At 38.2% G+C, this 15968-nt stretch overlaps 2 protein-coding genes across 4 annotated transcripts; one reads left to right on the plus strand and one right to left on the minus strand.

The window, feature by feature from the left end:
* The first annotated feature begins 7560 nt into the window (after positions 1–7560).
* On the plus strand, positions 7561–11791 carry LOC116265759 (choline-phosphate cytidylyltransferase 2-like). Its single transcript, XM_031646634.2, has 8 exons — positions 7561–7983; positions 8991–9104; positions 9928–10023; positions 10163–10205; positions 10291–10446; positions 10640–10729; positions 11177–11287; positions 11406–11791. The coding sequence occupies exons 1-8, from the start codon at positions 7763–7765 to the stop codon at positions 11481–11483; spliced, it is 909 nt and encodes a 302-aa protein (XP_031502494.1). The 5' UTR covers positions 7561–7762; the 3' UTR covers positions 11484–11791.
* A 677-nt stretch (positions 11792–12468) lies between these two features.
* Positions 12469–14375, minus strand: LOC116265758 (F-box/kelch-repeat protein At5g60570-like). 3 transcript variants are annotated; one of them, XR_007574982.1, is made up of 2 exons: positions 12855–14375; positions 12469–12718 (listed from the first exon to the last, which is right to left on the minus strand). XR_007574982.1 is itself a non-coding variant. In XM_050080845.1 (1 exon), the coding sequence occupies exon 1, from the start codon at positions 14151–14153 to the stop codon at positions 12987–12989; it is 1167 nt and encodes a 388-aa protein (XP_049936802.1). In that variant the 5' UTR covers positions 14154–14375; the 3' UTR covers positions 12792–12986. The 3 variants fall into 3 exon arrangements, 1 of the variants encoding a protein (XP_049936802.1); XR_007574981.1 differs by having other exon boundaries at positions 12469–12722; XM_050080845.1 differs by lacking the exon at positions 12469–12718 and having other exon boundaries at positions 12792–14375.
* Positions 14376–15968: the final 1593 nt, after the last annotated feature.

Raw genomic sequence — 15968 nt, forward strand, 5'->3', positions numbered from 1 at the left:
CATGCATGCAAAATGAAAGCTCCACTTTGGAATTTCAAAAAATGCAAAAATTGCTTAGATGAAAAAAAAAATGCCGAAAAACAACATTTTTTGTTTTAAAAATAAGAATAATTGAGTTATGGAAAATTGAGTTTCTTTTACTAATTTTCTTAAAACAGTAGCCATTGAAATGTTTAAACAAGCTTCAAAAAGTAAAAGTGAAATTAGTTGTGGATTGAGAGAGAATCAAATCAAGAAAATCCATGAGCATAATCCAGAACCCTCTTTACTTTCTGGATTTTTGATTCACACAAAAACCAACATTTTGGATCTTTGGAACACCCGAAAATTTCAGATCGGTCCTTTGCTTTGCTGGATTTTATCTAGAACCTCTCGAATCCTCTCATCAAAAGATAAAAAGAATAACTAAAATAAAATAAATTCTTCTCTTCTTGTCCGATAAAAAAATAAGTTTCATGCCATGAGTTTTAAACTGAAACCATAATGAAATATGGTAGAGTATTAGTCGTTCTTAACAATGTTCAAATCTACGCGTTTTTCTTGTGTCATCAACAAAGGACAAAGAGGACTGAAAGCCCACCTAGGTCCGAAACTTCCACATCTTTCTTCGTGACTCATTTAATACGGAATATTCCATCCAAGATCCACGCCTGTCTGACCCGCTTATACCAACCCCACCTGCCGGTTGACATAGAGAGAGAAAGCGAGAGAGAGAGAGAGGGGATCCACAACTTTTTTTGGGAGTTTGATTTATTTGAAATAGAAAAAAATTTTACAATCAATCCGTTTGATAGCCTTGAATTTGAGAACTTCAAGATTTGAACACCGAGAATCTTCTAGCTCAGGTTCTCACCATAGTTGGCAAACCTGTGATCCGGACTCAGATCGGCAAATGACTGAGTCTCGGGGTTAACGAGCTGACTCGCCAACTCGGTTTGATATTCAAATAACCAAAATGTAAAGCTGAATCGGGCTTAGTTGAGCCGAGTCAAGAGTGAGTTGGGCCAACCTTGACTCGTGGCCAGATTTTTGGCGATACCAGTGGACTCGAATGATTCCCCAATCAACTCGACCACACCCATAACCTGTTGTTATACCATATATCATTGTCAATACTTTCATGGTATATTTTAACAACAATTATATATATATATATATATATATATATATATATATATATATATATTAGTGTTTTTAAAATATTTAACATTCCTGTTACCAAAAGTCCTCTATCTAATAAACTTATCTGAATCGTGGCGTGGGGGCAACTGCCCACACCAGCTTACATGCGGATGAGCAAAGTGAAAAGGAAGTTCGAGAATTCAATACACAAAACGTACACGACTGCCGACACAAACTTCTCATTCCTGGCCTACCAAAAGCAACAAAGAAGGAAAAGGAAAAAAAAAAAAATCTAATTTAAATGCTTGCTTTTAGCTATTAACTGAAAAGAAGATGGATCCATGTTTGGATAGAACCTTACTTAGATGTCAGAACACACTAAAGTGAAAAAGTTATTCAACTTGAATGAATGAATGATGTTATATTCTTTATTAGAAAATTAAAAAATAATTTTTAACTCAAGAGAACAATGTAAAGAAGCACGCGGTTTCACATTATATAAAGTAAATCAAACCAAGTCAGACCCGCCGACATCTTTTATTTGTTGATAGTACCTTTTACGGCTGCAGATTCGATTTCGAATCCGTTTAGTCAAAATTTGGTAAACTAATTTGAATTTAGCATGTAATTTTTTACAACCAAATTTGAGTTCGGGTCTCATATTTGATTTTGATCGGATAAAGATTGAAGCCGATTACAAGTTGGTTGGGCTCCAATTTGTTTTGGAAATGGAAAATCTGAACACCATTAGGGTGTGTTTGTTTCACTGTAGATCTAATGTCCACGAATTTGATATCATAGGATTTCAAATTCACTGACTCATATACTTTACCCTCCTCTCTCCAAGGTGGCTTAAAAGATTTACATTGAAGTTTTCACATTTTACAAGTTTATGGTAGTAAAAACCCATTTTATCGCTTTAATAAGAACCAAGTCGATAAAAGTAGAGTGAACGAATGTTATGTTATTGTTTTATAAATCTGTTTTCATATATCAAAATAAATTTATATAATACCGTTTTATATGACTTTATAAATCTATACAAAATATTTAAGACAGATTTATGAAACAGTAACGAACTCGCTTCTCTCGTTCAAAAACCCCTTTGGGTCCAACCTATCAAAACTCACATATCGTCATTTTAAAGCGATTTTCGAGCTTTAGACATTTTATCGCGACGAGAAAAACAATTCATTGCGGGAATTTGTGCCAATTAAATAGTCCGTACGTTGAAGCTTGTTTTTTTTTATCCAACGAGATGCCGACAAGCTAGACGTTGGGAGTCGAGAAAATATCTCGTCGGCCTTTTGCTTTTCCATCCAAGGGCCAAAACTTTCCCTTTTCACAGTTCGCGGCATCACTTTTTTTTTTTTTTCAGATCGTCGTTTTAAATTACTTTTTTGCCGACAGGATTTTGACCATTTTTATTTCAAAAACATATTTCCGAGACTTTAAAGATTTGTTTCTTATGAGTTTTAGATTGTGGAGAAGAACGGGGTCGTTGCCTCACTGAACTTTTTGAAAAAGGGGGAAAAATTAGAACACGCACTTAAAATGAAAAAGTCCACTTGATAACGGACTATAATTCCCTCCAAATTTTTCAAAGATAAAAGATATTGAAGTTGGATTCTCAAAAGAGAATCACCACTACGAAACTCCAAAAACAAAAACAAAAATCACAACCTCTCCTCGAATTTATGAATCATTCCCAAAGTTTCAGAAATCCTCGGGCTATTGGCCAAACCTGTGGGTTGGCCGCAATTTGATCAATGCATTCAAATTTTGAATGCATTTCATTTAAAGAAATGATGCATGTTCAACAACTAAATTCATAACTGGTCACAAGGGATATAGTGTAGTTGATCAGTCGTGGTTGTCAGTTTGATTCACGTACACATTACTTTTTTGAACGGTAAAGGATAACGGACTTTACTTTCGAGTTGAAGGAAGTAACTGTAAGTTCACTCAGTCGCCATGCAACTCTAAACCCCAAAAGTAAGGGGAAAATGAAAGACTTTCACACTGTTGGTATCGTTCAATGAATTTGCCATGAAAACAAATGAATACAAAAAAAAGTCAAAGCCAAGCATTCAAGTCATACATGCACCATAAAGAGCCCAAATAATTAGGTTTGCAATTGATGTGAAGGCTATACAAAGGCGGAGTCAGATTTTTTTTTTCATGAAATACTATGGATATAGTTAACAAAATTTCAATTGGTCGTACCTAGGTCTAGTGGACTTGTCTTATATAACTACACTTAGATCTACCTAAGTTAAACCATTGATTTATGGGCTCCGTGGGCATATGCCCCACTGAGCCCCCACCTATCTACGCCTCTGAGGCTATAGTAGGTTCGATGTCGACCTAAACTTTAAGGGTCATTAAGCAATCAGAACAATTAGAATAATTTGTTACCGTTGAAGCAAATTCATGCAATACTGTAGCACAATAGTTTATGAATATGCTTTGAATCTCCGCGCAAACCCTTAATGCATTTAGCTATTCTCAATCTGACTTATTTACAGTTCAGATGACAAACTGAGAGAATGACTTTCAATACTTGTGTGGCAAAATAAAATTGGTTCATATGAGAACCTTCTCATTGAGAATTGAGAAGACAATATTTTCTTGCCAGAAAAATTCACACTAAAAAAAAAATATGTAGCAAAAGGTTCAAAGGAAAAGGACAATTTAACTCAAGACTCTCTTAATTATTGTTGACTAATGAAAGGGGCTCCAGTATGTATGTATATATATATATATATATATATATATATATATATGGAAAAATATAATAATCCAACCTGTTGTGCATTATGTAGACATGGATGATTGCTACATAATTTAAAACTTTATTGATGAACATCATATATATATATATATATATATGTGGAAAAAATATAATAATCCAACCTGTTGTGCATTATGTAGACATGGATGATTGCTACATAATTTAAAACTTTATTGATGAACATCATTACAAACTTTAGGAATTCCACCAAAGTTTTAGAAATAAATTATATTGCTGCCATATTTGTTTTATGTTTTATCAAACACTCTATTCTTGTTTAGATGTTTAGGTGTGTTTTTTTAAGAGTTCATGTGCAAAAATGATCTCTTTCTCCTTCTCCTGTTCTTGTGTTAACACCTCAAATGATGCTTGGAGCATAGCTACAGCAACCACTTTATTTATATTTTATATAATTTATTTGCATGCTAATATTTCCCAAAAAATATCCCAAAATGTTCCATGGATTCTCAATTTTTGCAGGCCCAAATATGAATATCTTGGTTTGGATAAGATCAATCCTTGCAGCCATTGTGCCCCACCTTATTAAGTGGTTCCTTATCTTAAGAGTGGTCACTTATCTAATGTATGAACTATACTTGTTCATTTAGATATTTATACGTACTAGTTAAGTAGTCATATCATATTATTATTACTATAATTACCATCAGCAATTATAATATATATTGTGCTAATGCTAAGTACCACCTTCACTTTTTAACAAATGATATAGTCAAATAGTAATTTTAAGCACATCAGATTTTATAAAAAAGAGCTATTAATGCATTAAGAAAGTCAAATAGGCACAACCCATATCATCAATATCACTCTATATCGGATTTGTCGGCCGGTATGCATCATAGCAGGCCCTTATCTAAGCTAGGGGTGAACACGAGCAGAGTCGATCTCGAATTCAGTCAACTCGAGCTCGGCTCGACTAATAAAACCTCGAGCTCGACTGGGCTTGAACTCGATAATAATTTAACGGAAACAGCTCGAGCTCGACTCGGTAGACATGCAACTACACCCACAAAGAGGAGCACATTAAATGTTTCTAGTTGGGCAGCTCTCTCTGCACCATTGTTTATGGTGTTGTGTCCCAATAAAAGGTGGGTGGAACCCACTCTGAGCAATCAATCACACCTGGATGGTCCATATTCCAAACACTTGGCCCATCCACCAGTTTAGTCACAACTTGACTCAGCCCAGTTCTTTGACACTTCAACTTCTTTTTCTCCTACTTTTTACATGAATTCCACACAAAAAGCCAAATCATCAATTCCAATGAAAATTTCTTTACAGATTGAGACAAAAATTCACCAACTCACAACCTGCAGGTTCATATTATATTGGAAGAAGTCAAGTTGGTGTAATTTTTTTTTTATCAAAGAAGCTATTATGTTTATAATGATAATTGGGTATAGTTATGTTCATTGGTTATGTTCGTTATCATGATCTTGTCATTTTTCAGTTGTGTTTGATCTGATTTCACCTTTACCTTTGAGGTAGCGTTTGATTATCTCGGATTTTATGTTCGAACGGATTTGAGATCCCGAAACCTTAGATCTCAAGATTTTTAGATTCATGACCAATAACGAGGGTTTTAAGATAAATGGTATCAAAGATACATAAAATACTCTTGCATGATCCCAATCCTTTATATTTTTAATTCATTGAACTGTGTCTTCTTTTATTAGAGGTCTATTTATTTGGAGAGACAAGGGCGAGTTTAATTAGCTTTGATTTATTGTCTGAGGATTGGAGATCCATGGATTTAAGATCAAACATTCTCATTTTTATCTTAAATCAGGCCTTTTGCTAAGACAAAAAGTAAATGAAGGCCTAAAATGTGAATTTTAGGTTTAACTTAATATTATTAGTTTAATAAACTATAAAAATTTTAGTATGAATGTGTTACTATATTGAAAAACATGCGCTACGGAGTAATCAAATATTTCTTTAATGTACTTAATTATTTCAATTTTTTTTAACTTTTTGGGTCTTAATAAGCATGTTTTTTTTTTTTAAACTTTAATCTTTAACAAAGTGAGCATAATTTTGAGCATCTCCATGGAATAATGTGAAGAATATATGTGACCGCACTATGAAGCCAGATTTTCTTGGCTTTGAGAAACTTCTAGCAGCCGCGGTCCAAAGTCATCCGAAACCAAGGATATTCTCCCTGTATAGCTTTTTTAAAAGTTGAAAGAACAGCTTAATGAAATATCTATATTTGCTAAAAAACATGGGTACCAATAAGAAGTCTAAGCAAATAAGCATTATGCTTATCACACCATGATATTTATGCAAGTAATTTAAGGGTCACATTCATGTGGGGCGTGGTTTGCAATTAAAAATTACGATCTGGTCGACCCATAATCAATCAAAGTTCGATGTCAATGTGTAAGATTGGGCGTCGGGTCGGGTTCCTAATGAGTATCGGGTACCTGGTCCGACTCAGGCCCGAAAAAAATGGGGCACAGGTCTGGACTAGGCTTAATCGGGCAGCCCAAGCAAGCCCGATTAAGTCAGGTCCGGCCCAATGCCCTGGCTTATCAATGCGCTTTTAAAACATTCTGCCTCGACCTTAGAATATATTTTGATGGGTTGTTTGGCGACAGAGTAAGTATGTTAATATTTCATGCATCTACATACAAAAAAAGTAGGCAAATTTTAGTTTGGTGACGGAGTTAATATGTTAATATTTCATACATCTACACAAAAAAAATAAACAAATTTCTAAAACACTTTCAAATTATTATACGAATCTGCCCTAATTTTAATAGCAAATAAGTGGTACATTAATATATTGTTACCATCACCAAACAACCCCGAAATATAAAAGTAACCATTTTGAATAGGACTTGACAACGGACTCGTCTTGGGCAAAAGTTTGGCACGAAATGTACTCTTTTAATTAGCACAAAAAGTGAGTACTCATGCCACTCGAATGAACGACTGATCCAAATTTTGCCCCAGGCAGAGATTTGCATGGAATGATGTCATACTTGTCGCACGTTGCCAAAGTACCTAAAATCACTTCGAGCTTCGAATCTTGTCGCTCAAGGCCTACTCGACGTGCTCAATATACCTGCAAACAAAATCAAACAATAAGTTTTTTACTCGTTTCACTTCACAATCTATACAAGTAAGAAGTATGATCATTGAGGCGTGGGCCATCGCCTCAAGAGGGTGCCTACAGGGGTTTAGTGAGTATCAAAATTTGAAAGTCCTGATATATTAAGAATAAATAAATCTCACTCTTGCTAAATGCATTTTTGTTTTAAAAATTTCAAGCCCAAATTTAAATGCCAACATTTTTTAGTTAAAAGAAAAGGTAACCAAAATTTCTCGTATTTATGTATTTTTTATTGCACAGTCCTATGCTATTAGAGCATGAAAATACCTATTTTGTTTTTAAAAAAAACGGGGAAATAATTTATTTTCGAACATTTTTATTTTAGATAAATTCTTAAAGTTAGGTCTTGGCTAGTCTCCACCGTTCTTTGACGAGTCAAGATCTTTAAGAAGAGGGTCAAATAAAATATATTAAAATTTTGATTTATTTTTTAAAATTAATAATTAGAAAAAAGGGATCTCCACATGCTAATGCTATAAATCCCAAGTCCTTGGCTTTTCCCACTGCGTTGCGTCTTTACGGGTGTCTGTGTCTCCTCAAGGGGAGCGGTTTCCCGGACCCCTCAAAACCGCTTTTGTTCGATCTTCCGGTTCCCGTAAAACCGCTTCTCTGCCCTAGGGGCTTTCTTGGGGCCACTCCTGGGGTCTAGTTCGGATCCATCCAGGATCACCGGAGATCGGCCGCTCGGGAGAAAGAATTTGCGCCGGGAAATGACTCGATTGCCCAAGAAGCGGCACGTGACTGGCAGTGATTCTCTGGCGCCGGAATCCGTCGAGGAGCCGGTGACACCGTCGGCTAGGTTCGAACCGCACCCGGCGCCGGCGAATTCATGTCTGGAATCGGGGGACAGGCCCGTCCGGGTGTACGCCGATGGAATTTATGATCTCTTCCACTTCGGTCACGCGCGATCGCTTGAGCAGGCGAAGAAAGCGTGAGCGCTCTTCCTTTCTTTCATGCATCGGATTTTCCTTGTGTGTGCTTCTTTTTCTTTAAATTGTCAGGATCTGAATTCTGTTTCTTTGTTCAGTCGGGATGAAGTTGGTGAATTCTTGTGAAATTCTATGAGATTTTGTTCTCGCGTAGGATTCCACTTTTCGATCGGGAGAAGTTGGTTAATTCTTCTGATATTCTGTGGGAGCGGACTCTGCCGCGTGAGCGTCACCAGGGTCGAGTGTTGAATTAGTATGTAGGAATATCTATCTCCAGAGTTAATAGGAAACCGTCTGATTAGAGTTCAGGCTCTTCGTTTTTTGATGGAGTAAGCAGGAACTATCTATCCTGACTTACTGATGTGTTTTTATATGCTCGAATGGCGAATTTTCATTCCAGCAAATGGTTCTTGTGGCTCAGATCCGCACCTGTCCTTTGAGTTTGAGTTCTTTACTCTTTGTGAGATGATCACACAGCATCTCCCTTATGATTGACATAAAGCAGAGATCCTTCGATCTGCCTCTGTTTTGGCAGGTAAGTCAGCAATTGGCTTGTGATGAATCTTTACGCGTTAATATCCGATCTGCGGATAATCTTTATCTGTCGGCAATATATCTTGGATGAACCATAAATCTAGTAACAGAGATGTGATTTTTCTCCTTTAAAGTTTGAGATCTAGTAACAGCTCTCCAAAATAAACTTTTTGTACTAACTATTCTGTGTTTGATGATTTGACTTTTCAAGGATAACCCACTGCTCAGTGGGTTTGCTTTAGTTGCATCTTTTCATTGAGAGCCAGGCACTTGATCTTCTGTGTTAGGTGCTTGAATGACTTCTTACTTTCTTGGCTGTAATAAGATCTTATTTATCAATTTTTATCCACGTTACTTGGCTTTTGCTGTGATTTTTTGTCTTGATATAGTTAACTGCAGTTTTTAGCATTTTCCTTTTGTTTCTTCCTTCCAAGCAGCAATTCGACTTATGTTTAATATTGTGTTGCGCTTTCAGGTTCCCAAACACGTATCTTCTTGTTGGTTGTTGCAGTGATGAAGTGACACACAGGTACAAGGGGAAAACTGTGATGACAGAATCTGAGCGCTATGAGTCACTTCGCCACTGCAGGTCTTGATTCTCAATTCTGTCTTTGAATGTCAATAACAGAACTCACTGTAGCATCAATTTATTTCATCTTCTTTTTGATAAATTGCAGATGATATGTCCTGAATGTTTTAGTGTTTGTGGCATATGTAATTATTTATCACCATTTATAAGTGTCCCTTCGTGCTGGACATACATGTCGTGCATAGCGTTTTGGAAATTGCGAAGACTTAAACATTTTTAGTTTATCATAAAATCTTATGCAATAAACAATTTTCTGAGGGCAATTAAGCAAAAGCCATAAACTTCTATAAAAAATATATTTGCTAATTCTCCACAATCTATAAAATTTGCTAATAAAACTGAGAAGCAGAAACATGGATCACAAATTCTTAGAGGTCATGCCAACATGCAAAGTTTACTGAGAACAGAAAAGGCATGGATAACAAACTTTTAGAGCTCATGTGAAATACCAGTTGGATCTTTAGGCTTCTTGGTGAAGAACTACAAGAAAGTCGGGTGGCCTTCTTAATACTGTGATTTTGAAAAGACATTTGCATGTGAGGAAGCATGGGATAAGGAAATAGGTAACTTAGGAAGCAGTCAATTGTCAAAGCAAAATTGATGTCCTAAATATGGGAAATTTGAGATATTCAATGAATTTTGCAACATATTTTCTTTGTAACCTTGTCTTTACTATTTCATATATCAGTTTCTGATCGTTTTTAGTCTACTGCATGTTTGTCTATTAAGTCCCCTGGAAGGTTTTTCAGCATGCAGAGTAACTTAAATGCCAATTTTGAAGAGGTCGAATCTCTAATATTTTTGGTCTCTCTGTTTTTGGTAGGTGGGTTGATGAAGTTATTCCTGATGCTCCGTGGGTCATTTCTCAGGAGTTTCTTGACAAACACAAGATAGACTATGTGGCGCATGATGCCCTCCCGTAAGATTAATCATGCTTAATAACTAATTTTGATTATTTGAAGCTCTATTGTTGGTAGTCAGCAAAGGAGAGGCATCTATATATGCATTTCCTTTAGTTGAAAAGAAGCCTTATTCTCCCTCTATCTCTTGACATGTAGATACGCAGATGCAAGTGGTGCTGGCAAGGATGTGTACGAATTTGTGAGTTGCACCTGTATATAGGTCCTCTTGTTTGTTTAGATTGATATCTTCTTGAAGAGGTGACCTGGTTTCCTCCTTGTTGTAGGTTAAGGCTGTCGGAAAATTCAAGGAAACTAAACGAACTGAAGGAATCTCTACATCAGATCTCATAATGAGGATTCTGAAAGACTACAATCAGTATGTTATGCGTAATCTAGCTCGAGGATATTCAAGAAAGGATCTTGGTGTCAGCTACGTGAAGGCATGCTATCACAATTTCATGTTTACATATTTAATTATATAAGATGGTTGTTTACCTTTATTTACAGAAAGGTGAACACGGACTTTATAGTTGTCTCTGTTCATCGGTAAATGAGTGGACTACTTCAAATTCAACTATCTGAACTTTGCTTTGAGATGTGCTGACTATGATTTATTCAAATATGTATTATCAGGAGAAACAGTTGAGGGTGAACATGGGAATCACGAAGCTGCGGGAAAAGGTGAACGAGCATCGAGAAAAAGTAGGGGAGATAGGGAAGAAGGTATCAGTCCACATCTCTATCACAGTCCATCCCTTTTTTCATTTTTCAACTAAAACAAATTGCGTATGCAGTTGCCTGCTTGTTGATTGAGATGTCGGTCGAGATGTGCCACGTTTTCCTGTGGCACATTCCTGATGCACAAGATATTGGCTTGGAACTGTGATGGAAGTTATGTTTATTTTCGCTATGCATATTGGAGCTAGAGTTTTCAATCTGGCCTTTCATGGCCGACCTTTGGTAATATGAGAACTTTATAATGTGTTCTTGTGTGAGGTGTAAGGGGTCCCTTCTACTTAGATGTGCTATACACTCTCTCGCTCTCTCAAAAGACGGTCTTTTCATAATGCAACTCCGTTATCGTACATTCTCAAGCTTGGTTTGATCTATGATTTGGACTTGTGTTCATGAGCAACGAAGGGAAATAATCTATTGTCCTCTCATGTGCAGCTACATATTGTGGCAAAGACTGCTGGGATGCACCACAGTGAATGGGTTGAAAATGCTGATCGCTGGATCGCAGGCTTCCTTGAGAAGTTTGAGGAAGGATGCCACATGATGGTTAGTCATTTGAAATGACCGCTGTTGTCTAACTTCAAAATTAAAGAATCAATCAAATCTTCTCTTCATAATTTTGTTTTTAGCATCGTAACGGCTATATATTATTCTGCGTTCACAGGAGACGGCCATCAAGGATCGTATCCAAGAAGGTCTGAAAAGGCAGCAATCGAGAAGCCTGGTAGACATGCTGGAGTAGCCATCACTGTAGTACATAACTGGACCAGTTTGTTCCTTCATCTCTGTTGTCTAATTTTGTAAGACCGGCACTGCTGCAAATTGATCTGTTACCTTTAGTTTCGCCTCTTTGTGTGCTGATGTTTCTAGTCGTCGCTCCTAAGGTCACCCTCTCTTGGTCCCAGTCTCTGTGGACTCCTTGTTTACTTTTTTTTTTTGGGTCTTTATGGAGAATAGGTTGTAATGCAAAAGCTAGACAGTTTCAGTCAGTGAGAATTAAGTTGATAAGATGGAAAAAAAAATCTACTTCTCGAGTGCTTCCTGGATTTATTGGTTTGTGAAATCACTTTATCAGTGTCATACCGATCTTTTTTCAATTGTTTGAATCTAAAATATAATTTAAACTAATTTTATATTGATTAAAAGTTAAAAAAATGAAAAATGAAAACCTCTATTGGCCTTAGATCGGCCTATTTGCTCCCATACAGAATGGCAGACTCCAGTTCCATCTTGGCCCACCGGACGGAGAGGTCAAGTTGCTCTGAGAGACGACTAGCCTTTCATCTCTGTTGCTCTTTTTAACTGGTAGCAGTGTGTGGACACTGGCTTCTAGGATCGACATAAACTTGTTTACTTGTTCAAGCGAGCGGACAAGAGAAAAACGGCTGTACTGGAATCGTAACTTAATATCCGTTGATTGAGAGGGAGTGCTGTGGTGATTGGAAACAGGAAAGATTTTGAAAAAATATTATTATAACTACCCTTAATCCATATTCTATAGAAAAGATTGCGGAAAGAAAGGGACTAAAAATGCATGCTTCCGTTGTTTTTCATGATTAATCAACAAAAGCTGGAGTTCTTGAGGAGATCAGACTGATCACACCCAACTCAATCAAAAGAGAAAGCTTTCTTAAATGAGAGATGCACGAGAGAGAGGGAATATGGAGGAAGAATTATCAGAGTTCTGTCTGTCTCAGGGAGGGAGGAGGAGGAGGAGGGGAGTCAAGTGTGGGACAGTGGGAGGTGGAACCCGACGACTGCCAAGCAGATACAGAGGACATCATCTCAGCTCTGCTCCTACGGCATGATTGAAAGCAAAAACGTTTTCTACTGGTTTCAGAACAACAGGGCCAGGGAGAGACAGAAGCGCCGGAAGATCTTTGACAAGGATGACAAGAAGAAGACCACCGCTGCTGCTGCTGCTGCTGCATGTAGTTGCCTGCTTCATTTCTTTTTAACAATCCACTGATCCAGCACCTAGCTAGTCAGCACCCAATAAATTTTGTTACTAAAAAGTGTTTCAAGAGTGGCCCACAGCCAACTAATGCTCTGCTGCTTCAAAAATTGTGGGAAAAAATTTGTTAGAACTACTCTTGCTCTATACAGAACTCACAGTGCAGAGACTTCGTTTTTTTCTGAAAAGGCCCAAAGGCATCCAACCTTGCAAAGGATGAGCACGATGCAACAACATTAGTAAGTGATTACTAGCGTGCAGTTGCCATTTCACATCTCTCTCTCTCTCTCTCTAGCTGAAGGTTACGAAAGCAGAATCAAGCAGCCCCTGGTACTCATCATCTGCATCAAAACCGAACTCTTCATCAATCCTCGTTGTTCTCAAGCTCTTGAAGCGCCCGCTGCTCTTGAGCTCTTCATAGTAAGCCTTCAACTCTCCCACCTCCTCCCCACTAATTTCAATCCTGAAAATCATAAAAGGGTCCTCCTTCACACCCCAAAGCTCATCTCTGGTGCTCAAGATTTTACCCTTGAAACCCTTCTCCACATACATCTCCCCAAAGCATCCCACACAACCCCACACATTTCTTGCATCATCCCATACAACCACCAAGTTGGTTCCCATCTTCAATGCGTAGATCTTGCCCTTGAACTCCACCAAGCACGGCATCGTCTCTTCCATCGACTGCAACGCCTCCGGCCACATCCCCGGCACCATCTTCCACTCTCCTTCTTGGTAAAACTCGCCGGAATGCACCATTTTCAGGCCGGAACCGGTCATCTTCCGGCCACCCACCACCCAAATCTTCCCCTTGTGGACCAGTCCCGCGGCCATGAACCTGGGTTCGTTGAGGCTGGGCAATTGATGCCACTCCCCACCATCGTCCAAGGCTCCGACCACACCGGTGGTCCGTGAAAAATCACAGCCGCCGGCGATGAAGAGGCGGGAGTTGAGACCAATGCAGGTAGGCCAGAGGGGGAGAGAGAAGTGAGGCGTCGGGACGGTGGTAGTGGTCCAGGAAACGGGATTCCCTGCACCGGAGCAGCGGAAGAGGAGGACGGAAGAGGTGACGGTGTTGTAGAGGAGGAGGAAGAAGTGGGTGGTGGTGGAGGCGGCTTGCCGTGGGAGGACGTGGTAGGCGGAGGGAATGTCGGGGGGAAGAAGGGGGACCAAGCGGCGGTAGAGGAGGTCGAGGAAGAAGAAGCGGGTGGTCGTGGTGGAGAGGAGGAAGAGGTAGAGCCAAGCTTCCGACGGAAGGGAGAGGGATCGGCGGACGGGGTCGATGCTGGACGGAGACAGGGCGGCCTTCCAGGCGGTGGAGGTGACGGCAGCGGTGGCGCGGCACCGGCTGGGTAGGCGGGCGAGGCAGAGTAGAGCTAGATCGTCTGGTAGCCCTGGGATGAGTGCGGTGCTAGACCTAGTTGGCTTTGCCTCTTCGGACGGTTCCATCGTCATCATCTTCTTCTTCTTTTCTCTGCTCTTTTCCAGGATGATCAGATTAAACTTCTTCTCTCTCTGTCTTCTGTGAGGATTCCTCGCCTGAAAGTGGTGCTTCCTGGGTGGTGTGTACCAACTGCCCGTATTTTATCTGTAAGCCTTTTCGAAGCCCACGCGACTTGCGTGGCAGAGGAGAAAAGAAGAGGCATCGAAATTATCTATTTCAGGTTCAGATAAAATTTAACAAAAAACTCTTGCGGAAATGAAAAACCTGTATTGGCATTGTATCGTACCATCCATTTCGCCTATATATTATGCTATTGCAAATTAAGAAATTAGTAGGTACCATGCCATCCATCTTCACCTTGGCCATTAAATAAAAAGGTGGATGATGAAAAAAAAAATTAAAAAAAAAGTTGTTGATTAATGTTAAATAACAATAATATGACAATTTCATTTTCTTTTTGTTTTTCTATCAATCATTCGTTTTATAACAATGGCAAATCATTCTTAAACTTCATATTAACCAAATTTTTTGTTGCATCAACACATTTAGTTTTCAGTACTTTATACTTTGTGATGTTTTCCTTTTGCAGCCAATTGACAGAAGATCATGGTGAAATACATTGTTAAAATATGTAATAGAAATCAGCAGCATATGCGTATTGCAATTCGACAAATACATCTAAATTGATTTTTCGATTCTTTTTCAACTATTCTTTTTGTTTGTTTGTTTAGGAATTTAATATTTCGTTTGTAAATGCCTCATAGAAAAAACTAAATATAGAAAAGCGAGAGTAATAATTGGTGGATGCTGAGGAAGAAGAGCAAAATCTGATGTTGGAAAAGCAAGGTGGAAGTTGGTGGATCTCTGCCAGAATATTAGAGTTGCTGTAGATAGTGAAAGTTTGGGTTTTTGGATTTCAATTCACGGTAGGTTCATCTTTCTATGCTTAATTGCTTTATATGGAAGCATAGATGACAAGTTTCTCATGTGACCCTCCTCCAAACCAACTGATCTGTAATATGTTTTTCTTTTTCCTTCATTTGTGTGGTTCAATAATGTGCTTTTATTTGAAATCAAATCAACCAAAACCAAGATAGAAGATAATAATTGAGCCCTATTATATATGAACATAATTCCTTTCAATTTTGATCAATATCAGGTTTCGCATGTGAAATGCTACGATCCATTCCCTTAAGCAACGTTAGGAGATTTCACATATGAAGTCTTCCAATTCATTTTATTGAGCAATATCAACAGTAAACATGAAATAGTGGGAGTCCCATGAGGATCAATCATTCAAATTGAAAGTTCTGTAAACTTGGAGTTTTATGCTGCCAAAGATTACTACTAAGAAAATGAGTAAATGCTTCTCTGGGGTTTCCTCGTGTAAAGAAAAGAAAAACATGCATTTTTTTTTTGAATTTAAGCTTAAGATGAGTATGATTTCATGTCCTTTATAGTAGTGACTTTCAATACATGATATGACAAAGTCCGACTCATTTGCAAACTGTTTTCATTCAAGTCCTGCACAGGCTGGTAATCAAGACACAAGTAGTAATTGGGTCAAAGAATATATGAGCACCCATTTTTTAATTTTTGATTCATATGATGAGGCTATTTTGGAGCCTTTCATATCTAAGATGCTAAAATTTCAACATAAATCTGATTAATCACTCAGTTGCGGTGCTCTTCTTCATACCAACTTGCTTTACTTTCCACAAATATGTAAAAGGTGTTTGACTCACTGGTGTTAGTGGGATCCATAGTCTTGGACTTTTTTTGACATCTATACAGAGTCACAGACCCCATTAGCAGCACGGAATCAACGC

Source organism: Nymphaea colorata, chromosome 12, assembly GCF_008831285.2.
Source record: "Nymphaea colorata isolate Beijing-Zhang1983 chromosome 12, ASM883128v2, whole genome shotgun sequence".
Lineage (NCBI taxonomy): Eukaryota > Viridiplantae > Streptophyta > Magnoliopsida > Nymphaeales > Nymphaeaceae > Nymphaea > Nymphaea colorata.

Bases quoted from the DNA above. Each gene is read 5' to 3' on its own strand.
- LOC116265759 (XM_031646634.2), top strand. From the start codon at position 7,763: ATGACTCGATTGCCCAAGAAGCGGCACGTGACTGGCAGTGATTCTCTG. The intron at 7,984-8,990 runs GTGAGCGCTCTT...TTGCGCTTTCAG, and splicing joins CTTGAGCAGGCGAAGAAAGC to GTTCCCAAACACGTATCTTC. The intron at 10,206-10,290 runs GTGAGTTGCACC...TCCTTGTTGTAG, and splicing joins GCAAGGATGTGTACGAATTT to GTTAAGGCTGTCGGAAAATT.
- LOC116265758 (XM_050080845.1), bottom strand. From the start codon at position 14,153: ATGATGACGATGGAACCGTCCGAAGAGGCAAAGCCAACTAGGTCTAGC.